This window comes from Muntiacus reevesi, chromosome 20 (assembly GCF_963930625.1).
Source record: "Muntiacus reevesi chromosome 20, mMunRee1.1, whole genome shotgun sequence".
Lineage (NCBI taxonomy): Eukaryota > Metazoa > Chordata > Mammalia > Artiodactyla > Cervidae > Muntiacus > Muntiacus reevesi.
The window spans coordinates 12,824,286-12,844,273 of record NC_089268.1 but is presented as its reverse complement, the minus strand read 5'-3'; the positions used below and the strand labels follow the sequence as shown (position 1 = coordinate 12,844,273).

At 51.4% G+C, this 19,988-nt stretch overlaps 1 protein-coding gene across 4 annotated transcripts; it reads right to left on the bottom strand.

Moving 5' to 3' along the window:
* Positions 1–2,138: 2,138 nt before the first annotated feature.
* On the bottom strand, positions 2,139–15,838 carry PI16 (peptidase inhibitor 16). 4 transcript variants are annotated; one of them, XM_065913027.1, is made up of 7 exons: positions 15,641–15,838; positions 10,344–10,565; positions 7,537–7,646; positions 7,174–7,262; positions 5,848–6,528; positions 5,496–5,635; positions 2,140–3,374 (listed from the first exon to the last, which is right to left on the bottom strand). In XM_065913027.1, exons 1-6 carry the CDS (start codon positions 15,815–15,817, stop codon positions 5,514–5,516), a joined length of 1,401 nt encoding a protein of 466 aa, XP_065769099.1. In that variant the 5' UTR covers positions 15,818–15,838; the 3' UTR covers positions 2,140–3,374; positions 5,496–5,513. The 4 variants fall into 4 exon arrangements, with proteins under 4 accessions (XP_065769103.1, XP_065769099.1, XP_065769100.1 ...); XM_065913028.1 differs by lacking the exon at positions 2,140–3,374 and adding an exon at positions 4,627–5,103; XM_065913029.1 differs by lacking the exon at positions 2,140–3,374 and adding an exon at positions 4,627–5,083.
* Positions 15,839–19,988: the final 4,150 nt, after the last annotated feature.

Genomic DNA, 19,988 nt, shown 5'->3' with positions numbered 1-19,988 from the left:
AGATGCCAGTTCACAGAGCAACAGGTAGTGCACAGGCCTCTTCCCAGGGAGACAGGCCCTTGAAAAGTCCTGCCAGCATCAGAAAATGTTCCATGCAAAAGTCCAGGTATCCTCAGCACCATTTGCAGATAATATTGTCGGGTTTTACCAAGTTGATTGGGTAGCAGTCACGTGGGTACAGCAGAAGGGGTAGGTGGCCCAGCTGTAGCACCGAGCTAGGCCTTCTCTAGAAAAGGCAAAGCTCCCTCCGTTTGCTTCTGCCGAACACCAGGGCCTATAAACAGGCAAAACTTAGAGATCAAACATGCTGGTCCCTGGAGACTGTAGATTTCCAGCTGATGGGGTGGTAATACCAGTTGAGGGCCAGCTGGGTTCCCCAAGTGTTCTCTGCCCTTGCTCTAGGGGAGCGGGCATTGGGAGTTGGGGTTTGGGACTTAGGTCATACTTCCTCAGAGTGTGGCTGGGTCCTGCCCAGGAACGGCCCTGGAATGCTTTTGCCCTGGTTAACCTCGCATATCCTTGTTCCCCAGGAACACGGGAGCCTGCCCGTGCAGGTGTCCTGTAAATGTACATTGGTGGGGAGTCACTAAGATCTTACACTCCACCTCAGACAACCGAAGTGCCCGGGAGGGAAAGCACACGGCAAGGCGAGTGGGCCAGGGCTCGCTGGCGTGGATTCTGTAGAGAAGGAGTACCCTTCAGAGGCGGCTCTGCCACACAGCGCGTGACCTTTCTCTAGCTCAGCGTGGTCTCCCCTGGCACTGACCACTGCCCTGGGGTAGCTGTTCTTCCCGTTGCTCCACCCTCAGGTCCTGTTCTTGCATTAATTGCTTCCTGTGGGACCCCAGATTCAAGAGTCAGAGCTGAGCTAGTCCTAAGAACCCCTCCCTCTGACAGCCGCCTCCTCCCAGGTGTTTGGAGAAGCCACCGAGGTGAAGAGCCAGCCTGGGTGAGCCTGGTGAGTCACTTTGAGGAGAGGCAGTGCCATTCCCAGGTAATACCCTGGGATTTCTGAATTTCAGGCTCCATCTCAGTTTTTAGTTGAGCAAAGGTTTTCTTATGCCTAACCATTTTCAGTTCAGTATTCAGGTGCGTGTATTATATATGTTAAATGCTCTCTTTGTTTTCTGGACCTTTCATTCTTTGAGGATTGAATCCACCCCTGCCACCCGCTCCCCTAACCCCCCATAGCACCTGGCATGTTTGCTCCCAGTCCTGAAAACTAGAGTGACAGGGTCCTGATCTGAGAAAAGAGTGGATTGAACTAGAGTGGGAGAGGGGCGGAGCTGTCTGCAAAAGGAGGGGTGATGGGAGTGGGGATATCCTGTGGACACCTCCCTCCCCTCCTAGAAAACCTAATTCCAGTGGACACAGCTGGACTGTCCCCTGACAGGCCTTCCGGGTCCCCTTGTGATGAAGCCCACATCACGTGTAAAGGCGGTGGTGGTGTGTGTGGGGCCCCACTGGAGCCTGTGGCTGTGCGCAGATGTCTGGGCGGCATGCAGCAGTGCACGGGAGCAGACCCACCCCGCTCTGGTCCCCGAGGGCTCAGGGTGCAAGACCCCGTTCCCCCTCCTTTTGAACGTGCCTCCCGTTCTCTCCCAGCCACCCCTGCTCCTGGCCAGCTGTCACAGCCCTGCCTGTCTACTCTGGGATGCCATCTCTTGGCTTCAGTTATTTCCCAAAAATTTCCAAAGAGGTCCCTGACATGACAGGTTTCCTGAAGGCTGTGGACACAGGCGCCGTTTACTGGGGGGACGCCAGCAGATCCCACCCCAAAATGGAGGAGGATGGCTTAGGCCTCCACCCGCTGGCTCTGCCCTGAGGCTGCCTCAGCTGAGCACCTCACAAGACTTTGGACTTGCTTGAGAAAACAGGCTCACGAAGGCAGAGGTACCCTTCCCACCTCAGGAAGGCAAGCAGGGTCAGCCTCTGAAAATCAATTAGTGTCACATTCTCACCACAGAAGGAACAAAACCACATGATCATCTCAATAGGCACAGTGTGTAACAAAAGTCAACATCCGTTCATGATGAAAACATTCAAAAACCTAAAAAGAGAGCTTCCCTGACCTGATAAACGGCATCTATGAAAAAACCCATAGTCAATATTTTACCAGATGGTGGAATGTTTTCCCCGTTAAGATCAGGAATAGGAAAAAACTGCTCTTACCATTACTTGACATTGTGCTGGAGGGTCTAGCCAGGGCAGTTAGGCAAGAAAATGAAAAGTTATCTGGGTTAGAAGGCAGAAGTAAAACTGCAGATGACACGATCATGTATATAGGAAATCCTAAGGAAGCCACTAAAAATGCTGTTACAAGTAATAAATGAATTCAACAAGGTTGTGGTATATAAAGTTGATTGTATTTCTATATGCTTGTAATCAGAATGAAATGAAATTAATGAAACAGTCTCATTTACAATAGCATAAAAATAAAATACTTATAAACAAATTTAACAAAAGAATTATAAAATTTTTATTTTGAAAACTATAAAACATTGTTGAAAGAAAGTAAAGAAAAACCTAAATAAATGGTGAGACAGCGCATGTTCTTGGATTGGAAGCCTTCATATTGCCAAAATGATGTATTGCATAATCCCTATAAAAATTTGCAGAAATTTGACAAGCTGGTCCTAAAAGTTACGGAAATTCAAGGGACGTAGAAAACCTAAACAATCTTGGGAAAAAAAAAAATCAAAGTTGGAGGACTTACATTTACCAATTTCAAAACTTAACTGCAATACTATAGTAATGAAGATGGTATGGTAGGTAATAGCATAAAGAGACATAAATCAATGGAATATGATTGACAGTTTAGAAATGTTTACATTTTAATTCACACAATTAACTATAAAACTCTTAAAAATAGGCATAAATCTCCATGACCTAGATAGCAAGAGTTTCCTAGATATAACACCAAAAGCACAAATAACAAAGGAAAACCATTGATGTCAGAAGCCATCAAAATGAGCAACTTTGAAGGATACCATCAAGAAAAGACAACCCTCAGAATATGAAAAAATGTTTGCAAATCATTTATCTGATAGGGGATTTGTATCTAGAATATATAAGGAATTGCTACAACTCAAAAGACAAATACCCCAGTTAAAAAATGGGCAGAAGACTTGAGTAGACATTTCTCCAAAGAAAAATACCCAGATGGCCACTAAGCACGTGGAAGGATGCTCAACATCAGTAGCCATCAGGGAGAAGAGAATCAAAACCACAGCAGGATGCTACTTCATGCTTGCTACAATGACTATAATCAAAAAAGACAAGTGTTGGCAATGTGGAGAAACTGAAACCCTTGTACATTGCTGGTGGGATTGTAAAATGGTGCAGTCACTGTGGAAAGTAGTCTTTGGCAGTACCTGAAAGAATGAAACATAGAGTTACTCCATGACCAGTTAACCATATGATACCACTCCTAGCATGTACCCAAGAGAAATGAAGACGTATGACCATACAAAGATTTTTACATGAATGTTTACAGCAGCAGCATTTACAATAGCCAAATTGTAGAACACACCCAGTGTCTACCAATTGACGGATGGATGAAGTTATATTTCACATAAAGGAATATTACTTGGTAATCAGAAGGCATACAGTACTATTTCATGCTACATGGATGAACCTTGAACATATGCTAAGTGAAAGGAGCCAGATACAAAAGCCCACATATTCTATGATTCTCTTTATACAAAATCTCAGAATAGACAAATCCATAGAGACAATAGATGAGTGGTTGTTTAGGGCAGGGGCTGGCGGGTGGAAGAAAGGAGAAAGGGACTGTTGACAGGTATGGAGTTTTTGTTTGGGGTGATAAAAATGTTCAAAAATTGTGACAGTTGCATAACCCTGTGAATATACTAAAAACCACTGAGTGATAACTATAAATCGGTGAATTTTATGTTCTATGAGTTACTGCTTAATATGTATATATCACATATGTGTGTATGTATATAGATATATAAATATATGTATGTATACATACACATACATACACACATGCAGTGTGCAGCTCTGGACAGATTTCCTATTTAACTGTTTCACAGCCCGCTTTGCCTGGAGACGGTTGCCTGCCCCTCCCCACCAGCCCCAGTTGGGTCCCGAGCTGCCCTCGTCACCTACCGTTGTGAGCTCTACGCACACACACTTGTCTCCTGCTTCCTTGAGGCAGTGTCAGGGGGAGACAGGTGTCTGGGAATCCAGAGCCTTTTCTCAGGACTCCTCCACGTCCCAGGGGTTGGCCCAGCCATCCCTGAGGTATGTTGCTGATCTTATGTCCAGGACAGGCCTGGGCGGCAGCACCCCCGAGAAGAGGTTGTGTGCTGCTCCCATCTTGGGTCACGAGCCCAGCTGGGCTCCACCACTCCTGGGAGAGTCAGCCCAACGAGTCTGCCTCCCGCCAGCTACCTGAAGATTTTTTTTGTTGGAAGGGGTGTGCAGTTGGAAAGGTGCTTCAAAGAACTCAGTGGAGTGTTTGGGGGAGACGGGGTGTGAAGAAGAGGGAACGGTTGTTGTGAGTCAGCAGCAGAAGAGGTGAGTCTCCCAGGGCCCCTAGCGAGCCCTCCCCTGCCCCCCACCCTTCACAAGCACGGAGACCAGCGCTCATACACAGGCTTTTATTCGGGAGTCAGGGGCCGCCTCCCTTCCCCAGTCCCTGCTCCCCGCCCTCCTGTAGAACCCCTCTCAGATGGGGCTTGTCCTTCATCTGCCTCTCAGCACCCCCTGCCAGCTATACAGGCAAGTTCAGGGAGGGGGACACTCAGGGAGAACCCTTATCTTGCCTCGGCAGACAACCCAAGGCCGAGGCAGGCAGAGACCTCCCCAGAATCCTCACCCCCACCCCACCCCCAGACTGAGAAGGGAGGAACCGGAGGGGCCCAGGTGATGTGTGCAGTCAGCAGGCAGCAATCAGCTCACGGAGGCCAGGCCCTGTGCCCCCAGAGAGGTGTGGATCAGGCAGACGCCCCACAGCCTTTCCCTTCCAGAGGGACTTCGGCCATGAAGTGTCTCGTTTGGGACGGGCTGGGGCCAGGGTAGGGGAGATGGCTGGAGGACGGCTGACCTCTTCACCCTGAGAAGCAGGAAGCACCCCTGGGAACAGGTCAAGGCTCCAGTGGCCCAAAGGAGAGGCCAGGGGACTGGAAGGGGCCGAGGGGGCCCCTGGGAAGCCCTGAGACCTTCTGTTCCCGGAAGAGCGGGACTGTGCCCACAAGACACCTGGAGAGCTGGTCCCTGACGCCACGGGAATGTGCTCAGAGCCCCCTGCAGCTGGCTAAGGGGTGCACCTCCCCAGAGGCAGAGGCACTCGGGCAGCGCCATGGGTCGGCCCTGTAGAGGCCTCCTGTGGGCACAAGGCCTCTGGCCTGGGGTCTGGCTGGGGTGAAGGAGGGTTGCTGGATCCCAGAGAGGACCTCCCTGGAAACTGTGGTCTCTTATTGGAGGAAAACAATCCAGAGGCGAGGGATCCCCACGTGAGGCCTTGCCTTTGAGTGGTGACCCCTTCAGAAGATTCCAGCCAACACCAGGGGAAGCAGTAGCAGCAGTCCCAGGAGGAGGCCCCCGACGTGCCCAGGGCTTGCATTTGACCCTGACCTGAAGCCATGCTTTCCAGAGCCCTCCGCATCTGCAGGAAGGGAGAGGCTTGGCCTCAGCCTGGACGTCTCTCCCTGCCCTCCCGCCCACCCTACCTGGCACACATGGGGGGACCCAGCAGCCAGGGAGGAAGCTCTTACTTGGGGGGTGCACACCCCACCTTGCCCACACTGCCTATGCTCGAGTGGGGTACTGACATTCTGCAGCTCGGAGGGGAGGTAGGATGGGCGCTACAGGCCTTACCTGGCAAGGAGGACTGCAAGGCCAGGGTACGCCCACCCATGGCGTTGGCGGTGGCAGAGGCGCTGGGGGAGTTGGACAGGGACTTGGAGGAGGAGTGCCCTTTGTGCTGTGATGTGGTCTGTGGCTCACCTGGCTTGTCCTGGGCTGGAAAGACTGAGGCCAAGATCTCACTGGAATGAAGCAACTCGGCCTCAGCCTCACCCTCCTCCTGGGAGAGGGGTAGCAGCTCCCGTGTCCCCATCAAGGATATCTTGGGGTGCAGAGAACTCTCCGGGATCCTGGAAGGCATTCTTGTACTGCTGGCCTCTTTGTCTGCCGATTTGGGGGTGGGATCATGGGTTGATTTGGGGAGGAGGGTAGCTGGCCTCTTATCCAAGGAGAGCGGGCTGTGAGTGGCCAAAACGGAAGGGACCTTAGTTGCTAAGGAAAGTGGAGTCTTTGTTGCCGTGGAAGGGGAGTCTTCTGTTACTAAGGAAGATGGGGCCTTGGTTTCTACAGACGATAGAACCTTTGTTGCCAGGGAGCTTGAGACCTCTGTTATCAAGAGGGGTGGAGGTTCTGTTGCTAAGGAAGAATCGATCCCCTCTTTCCTAGAGCTTGAGGCTTCTGTTGCTAGGGGAGATGGGGCCTCAGTTACCAGGGAAGACAAATCCTGAGCCTCTTCCTGGCCTCTGATGGGTTCTGAGAAGAGAGGCAAGGTCTGGCATTAGTGCTGCAAACAGGATCCTGCATTTCTCACCCCACCACAATCAAGGTGAGGAGACCAAATGTACTGTGAACACACACACACACACACACACACACGCACGCACGCACGCACGCACGCACGCACGCACGCACCCTCTCCAGTGAATATGTCCCTCATTGTTGTTTCTTGTGATTGACATTTGCCCCTCCATCCACCGCCTTGCCCAAGTCTTCCTCTCCCCACACTCACACTTCCACTTTTATAGGGGACTTCAGCTGGATTACTGTTCCTAGCACACCCATTGCATCTCAGGCCCTGGTCCCTCTGATCACCCATCTGTCCACACACCCCCACCCCCACCCCTGCACTTGCTCGAGGAGCCCCGGACTCCTCCACCCTCTGCTTGGAGGGTAGGAAGTTGGTCACTTGGAATGCCAGGGTGCTGAAGTGGGTATGCAAGGAGGGCAAAGCGGGCCAAGTGGGCTTGGGAACCTGGATGCATTGGGGCTGCTGGGGGTTCCTCCCGCGGCCCACACAGCTGCTCTGGAGCCTCAGGAGGCTCTAGACCATCCAGTAGGTGTCCCCCTGCCTCACCTTCCTCCCCCAGTGCCACGCCCCCCCCAACCAACCAGACTCACCACAAAGGGAGTTTTTGCAGTGGTAGCCCAAGGGACATTGGGAGCATGGAGTCCCCTCTTGGTAGGGCCTCTGGCCCTTCACGTTCCCCCTGCAGGAGGCGAGAAGAATGCTGGGGGCAGGGTCCCGGCCAACAGCTGACCCTATCCCTCATACACAAGCCTTGTCTGGAAGTGCTCCCTGGGTCTTACTCACCCAGAACTAACTTGCTGGACCGATGAGATCAGACTCCACCGGTGCCCTCATAGCTCCCCAGGAGACGGGGCCCAGATCGGCCCGCTTCCTCTTCCTGAGACTGTGTCCAGCCCAGCCCTCCCCTTGGTTCCTGCCCACCCCCTTCCCCCAGGGCTCCCTACCCCACTCACGGGGGCTCATAGTTGCAAACCAGCAAGTGGATGTTGGTCTCCTCAACGCCCTGGAGCTTCTCACAGAAGTGGGAACCACAACCAATCCTCTCTGTCTTGGCCCAGACCACCTGAAGGAAGGCAAATCCAACAGTTTAGCCTGGGCAAGATGGCTCCTAGCTAGCACCTCTCTACATCAGCCTTCCGTGCGTGAGAGAGGAGAAACCCTGTATGTAAGAGCCAAATTCCTAAGGATGCACAACTTCAGGACAAAACTGTCCCAAGCAGTTCTACTCTTAACCAACCACACACACTGTTTCACCAGGACTCTATCCCTCTGAAAACCTCCCCCTTTGACAGACCCTCATGAATTCTTCCTGTGGGCTCTTCCTAGAGTCCCTTACATTTTAAACGAGGGATGTAACAAAGGAATGAATCTTAAACGGGAGAATCTTAAACATTAGCAACAAATCAAAACAACCTTTATGCACTGCCATTGGCTGAAACAAGCCAATATAGCCTCCCTTTGCTATTTCTAATTTCAGTCTGCCGAGAAGTCACTCAATCTGAAGTCAGTTTCCTTGTTTGTTTGTTTTGTTTGGATTTTTTGTGTGGTAAGATCGGGCTCTCACTGTTAACTCTGCACAACTTCCCAGGATTAGGGTCTTGTGGCTTGACTCAGCTAAGAGTTCCCTAGGTACCACTGTTGAGCATCTGCCAGGCAGAAATGACCCTAGAGTGCACATGCACTCAGCCTAGGAGAACACAGGGGTGGAGGTGGAGCAGGCCTCTCCTGCTGGCTTCTGCCAGCGATTCCTGCAGGTGGATACATGTATGGGCGTGTGAGAGGGGGAAGAGGGCAGGGAGTGCTGTGGTTTCACAACTTCCTGATATGGATGGGTGATGTTGGGATTTCCTTCCCTAAAGATCAGCACTAAAAATACCACCCAAAAGAAACATTGGAAAGAGGAACTGGTGGATATGGGTGGGAAGGTGGCTGGTTCATTTCCTTTTCCTTTTAAAAAAAATTTGTCGTGTTATTGTTTGAACAACAAAAGATCATTGGGAGGAGAAAAAGAAAGAATTCAATAACACTAATGTTAATTCCTCTACACACACCCCTACACCCCTTGTCTGCAAATGCAAATTTTCAAAATGCAATAAAGCAATGAGTGACTGCAAGAGTCAGGAAATACTCTCAGAAGGCTCTCTGAAACCTTCACTCTGTGACCATGTAGTCTCTTATCTAAATTTTTATTTATTTATTTATTATTCTCTTATTTTAAAATTATTAGAAGCTAGCTTAAAACTCAACATTCAAAAACTAAGATCACGGCATCTGGTCCTGTCACTTCATGGCATATAGATGGGGAAACAATGGAAACATTGACAGACTTTATTTTCTTGGGCTCCAAAATCACTGCAGATGGTGACTGCACACATGAAGTTAAAAGACGACTGCTCCTTGGAAGAAAAGCTATGACCAACCTAGACAGCATATTAAAAAGCAGAGACATTACTTTGCCGACATAGGGCCGTCTAGTCAAAGCTAAGGTGTTTCCAGTAGTCATGCATGGATGTGAGAGTTGGACCTTAAAGAAAGCTGAGCATGAAGAATTGATGCTTTTGAACTATGGTGTTGGGGAAGACTCTTGAGAGTCCCTTGGACTGCAAGGAGATCCAACCAGTCCATCCTAAAGAAAATCAGTCCTGAATATTAACTGGAAGGACTGATGCTGAGGCTGAAGCTACAATTACTTTGGCCACCTGATGGAAAAACTGACATATTGGGAAAGACCCTGATGCTGGGAAAGATTGAAGGCGGGAGGAGAAGTGGACAACAGAGGATGAGATAGTTAGATGGCATCACTGACTCGATGGACATGAGTTTGAACAAGCTCTGGGAGTGGGTGATGGACAGGGAAACCTGGCGTGCTGCAGTCCATGGGGTCACAAAGAGTCGGACACGACTGAGCGACTGAACTGATTCTCTTATTTTTTATGTTGTTTTTAAAGACAAGAGTAAGATTGTGTATTTGCTTTATCAGTCCCTGGCAGATTAGAAGAAGCAACCTAGACACTCTGAGAAAGGACAAAAGAAGGACAGTGAGAGAGGGACAGGAGAAAGGAGGGATGTGTTTACTGCTGGGGCCAACAGCCATGTGTAACCTCGACCAGAGGACAAGATAGCTTAGAGTTTGGTCAGGATCGGCTGGCACAGTAACTATTCTCCAGGAGAGAGGCTTGCTGCTGCTGCTAAGTCACTTCAATCGTGTCCGACTCTATGCGACCCCATAGACGGCAGCCCACCAGGCTCCCCCGTCCCTGGAATTCTCCAGGCAAGAACACTGGAGTGGGTTGCCATTTCCTTCTCCAGTGCATGAAAGTGAGAAGTGAAAGTGAAGTCGCTCAGTCCTGTCTGACTTTTAGCGACCCCATGGCCTGCAGCCCACCAGGCTCCTCCGTCCATGGGATTTTCCAGGCAAGAGTACTGGAGTGGGGTGCTGTTGCCTTCTCTGGGAGAGAGGTTTAGGAACACCTAGTTCAGGTCTCTTCAGGACCGGGAGGCCGGGGGACGGGGTGCGCCTGTTTTCAAAAGAGACAAACAACTAAAGATGGTTTGTGAGAAACGGAACTTCGTTGGGGGCCTGGATAACACCCGAATTGCTGTGGAGAGACGACTTTTATGAAGGATGGAAGCGGGGCTTAGGGCCTCCTGGGATCTCCCTGAGGGGAGAGGTGGCCCCGCCCATCGCCGTGCGGCCCCGCCCATCGCCGTGCGGCCCCGCCCCATTGCCGCGGGCCCCGCCCCCCGGCCAGCCCCTCACCTGCGTGTAGTGGCCGCACATCTGGCCCGCAGCGCAGCTGATGGCGCTGAGGTTGTAGTGCTCGCGCTCGTGGTGCCACTCCTCCATGGCCAGCGGCACGTCCAGACCCTCGCCCGTGATGGCAAACAGGTTCTCGCCGCGTCGCCCTCGCTCCTTGTTGTGGCCCCACACGCACTGCTGCGCGTAGGCCTTGGCGAAGGCGGCCAGCTCCTCGTCCCACCTCTGCAGGGGCAGGGTCAGGGATCAGGGAGGTGAGGACGCCTCGGGCTCAGGGGAGGCGAGAGAGGAGGGTGGGAGAGGGGAGGGGAGGATGCCCACGATTCTGTGGGGGTGAGAAAAAAAGGTTGAGGGTGTCCTGGGGGGCCCTCTGGAGGAGGAAGACCCTCCCCTCCTTGTGGGGTGACCCGTGGCTGTGATCTGGAGCAGAACTCTGGTCCCGGTGGGCTTCTGTGGGGAGGTGGGAGGGTGGCACCCCAGGAGGAGTTAGCCAAACTTGGGACTGTTCCCCAGCTGTGTGGTTTCAGACAGATTGCCTACCATTCTGAACTCAGACAGGCCTTCGGGAGGAATAAATGGGATGATGTTTTTGACAGTGGAATTAATTAATACTAATATCTGTCTACATGAAAGGTGGGTGCTGGTGCCCTGCTAGGGCTGCCTGAACTGTTCTGACACACCAGATGTCCAGTGAGATGTTCCGGGGCTGGGTGGTTTATTCAGCCATTCTGTTCCCTCTACCCACCCACCAGAAATCTGACTGAGGGGCCAGCACTCCCCTATAACCTCCCACTCTCCGTGGCTCAGATGGTTAAGAATCTGCTTGCAATGCAGGAGACCTGAGTTTGATCCCTGGGTCGGGAAGATCCCCTGGAGGAGGGGATCCCCTGAAGAATCTCCCGTGGCAAACCACACCAGTATTCTTGCCTGGAGAATTTCGTGGACAGAGGAGCCTACAGTCCATGGGGTTGCAAAGAGTCAGACACGACTGAGTGACTACCACTTTCACGCACTCCTCTTGGGATGACCCGGCCTCCATGACTTTTCTAGTTCCAGGCTGTCCTCCCAATTGCTCTCTTGTCAACTAGACAACCACTTTCCCCAAGAAAGTGAAGTATCTCTGTGCGATGCTCACTGAGAGAAGGATTTCAGAGCTTTGGTGGCCCAGAGAGCTGTCTAGTCCCAAAGGCAGGATTCTCCAGTGGGGACCTCCAGTGAGATGGTAGGAAGGGGCATTTCAGGTTAGGGGGCCTCAGAGGTTTTGTGTCCCTGGCAGGGAGGACAGGCCCAGGGTGGGTGGGAAGAGGGAATTAACGAGGCATCTGACCAAAGGATTGAGGAGGGAAGCCTGGATCCCATTAAACTTTGTCCTTGGCCTCTCCTGGAAATGGATGGCCTGGCAGCAACTCTTGCTCCACCCTCTGGGGGACCCGCCAGCTGCAGGAGCCAGACGGCCCATAAAGGGCCAAGAGCGTGGGTGACCCCGAAGGGAGGGGGCCGTGTGGTCACACCCACTCCTCCCCCAACACACGACACGGTTCTCAAGAGGAGCTGCCTGGGGTAGGAATGGGAACCCTGGCTGGATAGCTCTACTGCTATAACTTTCGTGTGAATCCCCTTCCCCTCTGTGGGCTTTTTGTCCCAAGTCACTGGTCTCTGAGGTTCTCGCAAATGGGGAGTGGTGGAGAGCAGGGAGGGGGAAAGGGACAGGGTGCTGGGGACCAGGCTCGGGGAGCCTGGGATGACCTTCGGGGCTCCAGACTAGACCGTAAGCTCCTTCAGGGTGGCCGGCATAGAGCAGGTGCTCAGAAGACATTTGTCCGCTGTTAATGACTGCGACACAGCCCTGCTCAAAGCAGGCTCCTCTACAGACCTTGGCTGTATTTTCTGTTCCAATTAGATGCCTTGAGCCCCACCGTTAGAGAGTCGCTCCTCGGGTCTTAAGGCTTGTCAGTTGTCCACAGACACTTGTGGAGAGGTTCAAGGGTCACAACACCCACCCACAGTAGCCAGTTGGTCACCATCTGAAAGCAAGTCCATTCATTCACTCCTTCACTCATTCAACAGTCCTGGGCACTATGTCAGCCCTGGGGTGACGGCCAGAACTAAGAAGCCCAAGATTTCAGTGTTATAAACCATTAATTAGGCCACTATGTGGTCACTGGCAGCTATCCAATGGCCTAACCCTTACCAGAGAGGGCCATTTAGCCCAACCTGAGAATGGAGGCTAGAGGAGGCATGGCAACCTACACCGAGATTCTTGCCTGGAGAATTCCATGGAGAGAGAAGCCTGGCGGACCCATGGGGTCGCAAAGAGTCGTACATGACTGAGCAACGGAGCATGCATGCACGAGGATGGAGAAGGAAACGTGAAGCTAAGTGTTAAAAAGTAAGGCACTGGCCATGTGGAGAGGGGAAAGGCAGCGTGAGCTGAGGCAAAACATGAGCCAGCAGGTGGAGATGGGAAACAAGGTCTTGGTGGGGGAAAGACAGCTGCTGGGTTAGAGGGAGAAAGTGTGCAGGAGGCAAGGTTGGAGAGGTGTGCAGGGCCAGACATCCAGAGCAGGGCCCATCAGGGGCTGGGGCTTTAGCTGGAGGCAGCAGGGAGCCAGTGGGAGCCAAGGAAGGGTTTTGAGCAAGGTCAGACCAATGTATTGGATCTTCATGCTGGTTGTAGAGGCCAGAGGCTGGGGAAGCAGGTTGAGGCTGTTCTAGAAGTCTGTGGGAAAAGAAACACTGAAGCAGGGTTGTGTCAAAGAGATGGTGGGAGGTGAGAGGAGATGCAATTCAAGAACAGTTGGGTCTTCTGGGAGGTAAAAGTGGTGATAATTAGACTTGGAGGCTGAGGGAGAGAGAAGAGTCTATGATAACACCCACCTGCCTCACCCTGGATCCATTCCCTCTTCTGTATCACTTATTGAGCACTTACTGTGTGCCAGGCACTGTCCTAAGTACTTTACACAGAGTCACTCATTTTGTCCTTACAACCACCCTACGAGAATTGCTAGTGTTGTCATCTCTGATTTACAGCTGGGGCACAGAGAGGGTAAGTAACTTGGCTGAGGTCACACAGCTAGTAAAAGGCAAAGTCAAATGTGAACCCAGGCCATCTAACTCCAGAGTCGCATTTATCACTGCTGAAGCTGAGCCTGAACCTTGTCCCAAATTTAGCCTTATGTCCCAATCCAGCCTTATCCCCCCTTCCTCAGATCACTTCCTACCAGGCAGCAGCATATCTCACCAGTACCTGAACTGCTTCAGAAAGTGTTGCCCCACTCCTGAGGTCCACCTCTGACTGCAAAGCAGTTCCCAGCCTGTGTTGCCCCCAGCCTCAGCCAGCAAGAATGCAGGGCATCAGGAACCTACCGATGGGGAAACCAAGGCCCAACAGTGAGCTCCAGGCCTCAATCAGGGAACTGGAGGAAGAGCTGGTACCACCATCTGTGCTGTGCTTAGTTGCTCAGTAGCGTCCAACTCTTTGAGACCCCACGGACTGTAGCCCACCAGGCTCCTCTGTCCATGGGATTCTCCAGGCAGGAATACTGGAGTGGGTTGCCATGCTCTCCTCCAGGGGATCTTCCCAACCCAGGGATCGAACCCAGGTCTCCCAAATTGCAGGTGGATTCTTTACCAACTGAGCCACCAGGGAAGCCCTGGTACCAGCATCGGGGGCTCCCAATTTGTTGTCTGCAGCTCCTGTCGGTTGCCAAGGCCAACAGAACTGGGAAGGGGGGTGCTGCGTGCACCTGCGGAGCTGTAGATCTTTCTCACAGGTCTTCCTGTCTGACCCCCAGGGCAGGGGTTGCCAGTGCCATGTGATCAGGAAACAGAGGCTTTTGAGGGCATGTCACCCAGAGTCACTTAACCAGGTTGGACAAAGCTGTTAGAACCCTGGGCTTGGACCCCACAGGTGCAGCCTTGCTCTTCGGCACCGGCTAAGGGACCCTGGACGCCGCTCCCCACCTAAGGGTGACTGGAGAAGGTGGGCCGATCTAGCTCTTGGGGCGGAGGGGGAGGAAAGGGGTCAATTGCTCACTTTCTCTCTTTTAATCCCGAGCATCCTGCCCCCTAACCCTGCATCAAAAAATTCCCCCTCTGAAAGTGGTAACTACCTCCCCAAATCTGGCTTCTGTCATCCTTAGGTATGTCCATCTGCATATGTCCTCCACCAGTTTGCAATAGAACTTTTTACATGTTTTTAAACCTCATGCAAATATACCCTACTCTACTTAAAAAATGAATATATATATATTTTTTGAGATTTCACTTCCCCCTATTCAATATTATATCTTTGAGATTCAGTCATGTTGATATTAGTTGTTGTTTTAGTAGCTAAGTTGTGTCAGACTCTTTGCGACCCCATGGACTCTATAGTCCACCAGGCTTCTCTGTCCATGGCCCAGCGAGAATACTGGAGTGGGTTCCCATTTCCTCCTCCGGGGATCTTCCCGACCCAGGGATTGAACCTGCATCTCTTGCGTCTCCTGCATCGGCAGGTGGATTCTTTACCACTGAACCACCAGGAAGCGTGTATGTTGATATTTATGGAGCTCTAATTATGACCTCATTTTACAGATGGGAAACTGAGGATCTTTATTAGGTTAAGGGGCCTTCCCTGGTGGCTCAGCGGTAAAGAATCTGCCGGCAATGCAGGAGACGCAGGTTTGATCTTTGGGTTGGGAAGATCCCCTGAAGGAGAGCAAGGCAACCTACTCCAGTGTTCTTGCCTGGAGAACCCCATGGACCGAGGAGCCTGGTGGGCTATGGTCCACAGGGTTGCCGGGAGTCAGACACATCTGAAGCGACTGAACGCGCGCATGCACACTAGGTTATGGGACTCACCCTGAATCACTGGCCTGTTGGGTGGTCGAGCAGAATTTGATGTGTGTGATCCAGAGCCTTCTCTGCTTCTGGTTCCTGTTCTCACCCCACCTCCTTAGTCCATCCCTCCTACCCTAGGTGCTGGTTCCCATCCTGCTGCCTGTTTTTTCTGTTCCTCTCCTTGGAGGGCATTTGAAAGATGATTTCACCCAGGTGTTAGGCGCTTCCTGGGTTCCCTCTCCCAGGGGCATGTGCATTTTAGGAGGTGCTGGGAAGGGGTCACTGGGTCAGGAAGCAGGGCTTCCAGCCCAGCTCTACCAGGTGTGGGACCTGCAAGCTCCTAAGGGGCCGGTGAGCCCCTCTAAGCCTCGGTTTGCTCATCTGTATAATGAGACCGCTTATGGGGCCGGAGAGAGGAATCCGAGGGAGCTTCCACTCGTGGGGAGGAAGGGGTTGGCGGGGGTCTGGGCTGCACTCACCATTCGCAGCATGCTGGCGGCTGGCGGGGACACCTGGGCTCGGTAGAGGTTGTGCAGCTCCACCATCACGTGTTTCTCATCTTCACTGAGGGCGCCGGCGGGGCCTGGGGCAGCCCCTAGCAGTAGCAGCGGCAGCGGCAGCAGCAGATATACCAGGAGACTGCCGGAGCTCTGCATGGTGGCCAGTCCTCTCTGCCTCTCCCGTTCAGGGGTCTGGCAGCTGGATTTAAAGTCCTTCCTCCACAAGCACCACCCTGGCTGGGGCGGGCGGGAGGGGCTGAATCTGGAGGCCTGGCCCTGCTCACACAATGTCTCGGGGAGGGCAGGGTGCTTGGGTCCCGACCAGAGCTGAGTCTACTCCCAGCATTTCTCCCCCCTCAAGAGTCCTTGGCCAGAGCCTCCTTTCTCTCAGTAACGGGGGCTCAGGCCAAGAGCCATGTAAGTTCTGCGGTCCCTCCTGACAGGTCCTCCAGTCCACAGAATCACAGTAACTTCTGCAATGACTGCATGCACCGTGGGTCACACCCACTGGGTGCTAAGGACACATAAGAGGAAGGAAGCCACATGGACTCCACGCTCAGAGCACTGGGCAAGATAAGAAAGCTGCAGGTGCCTTGTGGAAGGGTAGAGGAAGACAGGGTATGTTTGGTAAAGGTTGGGCCAACTACCTCAGTCTGAATCCTGGTTCTGCTCCTTTCCTAGCTGTGTTTTTGGCAGTTTTCTCAACTGAACCAGTGACAGTCTTAGTACCTACCTGATGGAGCTGGAAGGATTAAATGAGATCAGATATACAAAAAGCACCCAGTATGGTACCTGGCACATTGCAGGCCTTCGATGGGCCTTCCCTGGTGGCTCAGTGGTAAAGAATCTGCCTGTGATGCAGGAGATGTGGGTTCAGTCCCTGGGTTGGGAAGATCCCCTGGAGGAGGGCATGGCAACCCACTCCAGTATTTTTGCCTGGAGAATTCCATGGACAGAGAAGCCTGGTGGGCTATATAGTCCATGGGGTCGCAAGAGAGTCAGATGCAACTTTGCAACTAAACAACAGGCCCTCACAATAGACAGCAACCACACTGCCTTGGAATAGGGTTTTTCACTCTGGACAAAACTGTGGCCTCCATGTGCCCTGAGTGAATGCATGTACTAGAGGTGCTTATTTGGAGGTGGGATGCTGGGACCCTTTCTACTCTGAATATATAGAAGATAGAACGTATCTGTTTTTGTTGTTGTTGTTGTTTTTTAATCAAGAGAGAGCAGAAAAGCAGAGCCATGAGTGAGCTGCTGTAGCAAGGACTCTGAGGGGAGGGTGTTGGAAGGGAAACAGGCCCAGTTGCAGTGGTCAAGCCCTTGCATTGTAATGACCGAGCAGGGACCAAGTTCTTGGCCTTCACGCGGTAGGAAGCTGGAGTCAGTAATCTTTTTAATGAATTAATTAGTTTTTGGCTGCCCTGGGTCTTTGTTGCTGAGCACAGGCTCTCTAGCAGTGGTTGGCGGGCTCCTCATTGCCGTGGCTCCTCTTGTTGCTGAGCGCTGGCTCTAGGGCACTCAGGCTTCAGTAGTTGTGGCGCATGGAATCTTCCCAGATTAGGGATCTAACCCATGTCCCCTGCTTTGGCAGGCAGATTCTTAACCATTGGACAATCAGGGAGGTCCTGGAACCATTACTTCCAGAGTTCAGCTGGGATCCTCGAAGCCTGCACTCTCGGTGAACTATACACATAAGAATAGTCAAGATAGCACAGTGGGCAGAATTTATCCACCCATTCATTCATTCATTCAACAAAGGTTTTACAGAGCTTCTCTGGGTGGCGAAGATCCCCTGGAGGAGGGCATGGTAAACCTTGCCAGTATTTCTTGCCTGGAGAATCCCATGGACAGTGGAGCTTGGACGGCTATATTTCATAGGGTCGCACAGCGTTGGACATGACTGAAGAACTTAGTACACACACACGCTCCATCGTGCCAGGCCCTGAGCTGGGTGAGTAAGAGAGATCTGATCCCAACCATCAAGAAGGAGGAAAACCACCAGGAAGCATGTATAGTTTTGTGGATAAGAGTGTGGGGCTTATCGTCTGGGTGGCCTTGGGCAATCTATTTCCTTGCTTGCTGGCCTCAGTTTCCTCAACTGTAAATTGGGCTTAGAAGAGAACCTACCTCATAGGATGGTTGTGAGCATTAAATGAATTTAAACATGGACAGGGCTTGGGATGGTGCCTGGCACACACTAAGCTCTCATTGAATTAGCCAGTATGAATGTATTGTTATTATTATTATTACAGGTGGGAGGAATTACAGGGTCTTCAGTTCTAATAGGGAAAAATAATACAGCAGGCTGGCCTGACTTTTCCTCTGGGGAGGATCCCCTTTGGACTGGGGGAGCTCACAGCTGGAAGGGGAGGACGTGTACACTTGGAAGGGAGGTAGACTGCGGAGGCAGAGAAGGAGGAGCCGGCTTGTCTGAGAGGGGAGGGTGAGATGGGAATGAGACTGGGAGGCTGCCCAGAGCTGGCCTGACTGTTTGGGGACCGCTATGGGCAGCCAGAGGGCCCTACTCCACATGCACATGTCCCCCCAGGGGCTCAGAGCTCTTGCTGTGTGGGTGATCTCATTTATTCCTCAGACGACAGCTCTGAGGTGGGTACTGTAATCACCACGCACGAGAAAACTGATGCTCAGAGAGATGAAGTGATGTCCCCAATGTTCAGGGCCAGGAAGGGGTGCACCAGAGCCTGGAACCTCCCACCAGGCAGAGAGGGAGATTGAGGGCAAGCAGGCTGGGGACAGAGGGGTGGAGGTCAGGAGGTGAAGTCAGGGGAGGAGGAGAGGGAGGAAGCATGCAGGCTTGGCTGTGGTTTACGTCAAATACGTTTTTCTCTTTAACCAGGACTTGGAGGAAATTTATTTTTTGAGTTATTATCTGTACGTATTTTAAATTGTTTCTTTTCTCTCGTTCACTTTTTTGGCTTTGCTGCATGGCTTACTGGATCTTAGTTCCCTGACCAAGGATTGAACCGGGGCCCCAGCAGTGAAAGTGTGAGTCCTAACCACTAGACCACCAGGGAATTCCCCAAATTTTGCATAGCAATATAATTCCACAACAAAAAATCAAGCCAAAAAGAGGGGAAAATTCCACCTCTATAGTGTTCGCTTCTAGTCTTTGAGTAAGTGCTACTCAAAATATGGTCCATGGCCCAGTGCCATTCTGCCAGATGTTCACTGCTATTCCTTAGCACAACAGGTTCAGAAGACAAGAGCAGGCACTGAAGTACTGTTACCATTTGACATAATTTGGCATAATTGTTTTATGTCTGTTGAACATGTGATTCAAAAATTGAGGCATCTTGTACTGTCATTGTTGTTCAGTCACTAAGTTGTGTCAGACTCTGCAATCTTATGGACTGCAGATGCCAGGCTCCTCTGTCCTCCACTATCTCCCGGAGTTCGCTTAAATTCATGTCCATTGAGTCGATGATGCTATCTAACCATCTCATCCTCTGTTGCCCACTTCTCCTTTTGCCTTCAGTCTTTCCAAGCATCAGGGTCTTTTTCAATAAGTCAGCTCTTCAATTCAGGTGGCCAAATTATCGGAGCTTCAGCTTCAGCAGCAGTCCTTCCAATGAATATTCAGGACTGATTTCCTTTAAGAGTGACTGGTTGGATCTCCTTGCAGTCCAAGGGACTCTCCAGAGTCTTCTCCAGCACCACAATTTGAAAGCACCAATTCTTCGGCGTTCAGCCTTCTTTATGGTCCTACTCTCACATCCACACATGACTACTGGAAAAACCATAGCTTTGACTATATGGATGGATCTTTGCCGAGGTCCAGCCCCGGCAGGACCAGGAATACCCAAGGGATGAGTGGCGTCGGTGAGGAAGACAGACAGACAGACAGACACACAGAAGGTTGCGTAGAAGAGGTAGCTTTTTTTGGGGGGAGGGGGATAGCTCAGTTTTTATAGAATGAATGCTACCTCCCCCTTAAGTCACCACATATTACATCAGATATTGGTTTGTGCTTCCGTCAATATTTTGTTCCCATGTTTTTCCCCATGCATTCATCTAGAACGTTTCTGATTACAAGGTTTATACTTAAATGTCCCAAACATAGTCTTCTTGCCTCAATGGACTAACATTCTCACTCTAACAAAAACAATATTCCACAAATCTCAGGTATAGTGTAAATTCTTTGGACAATAAAACAATACATGGGAAGGGTCACAGTAACATGTTTGACATTTCTGAGAATAGTACCATGAGAAAAACCTGATATTTTTCTTTACCTGAAACCACAAAATCTCAATTTACAACGATTAACTATTAAACAGCAAAAACACCTCTAAAGCAGCAA

Bases quoted from the DNA above. Each gene is read 5' to 3' on its own strand.
- PI16 (XM_065913027.1), bottom strand. From the start codon at position 15,817: ATGCAGAGCTCCGGCAGTCTCCTGGTATATCTGCTGCTGCCGCTGCCG. The intron at 7,263-7,536 runs GTGAGTGGGGTA...CGCCTCCTGCAG, and splicing joins GTTTGCAACTATGAGCCCCC to GGGGAACGTGAAGGGCCAGA. The intron at 5,636-5,847 runs GTAAGGCCTGTA...CCCTTCCTGCAG, and splicing joins CTTGCAGTCCTCCTTGCCAG to ATGCGGAGGGCTCTGGAAAG.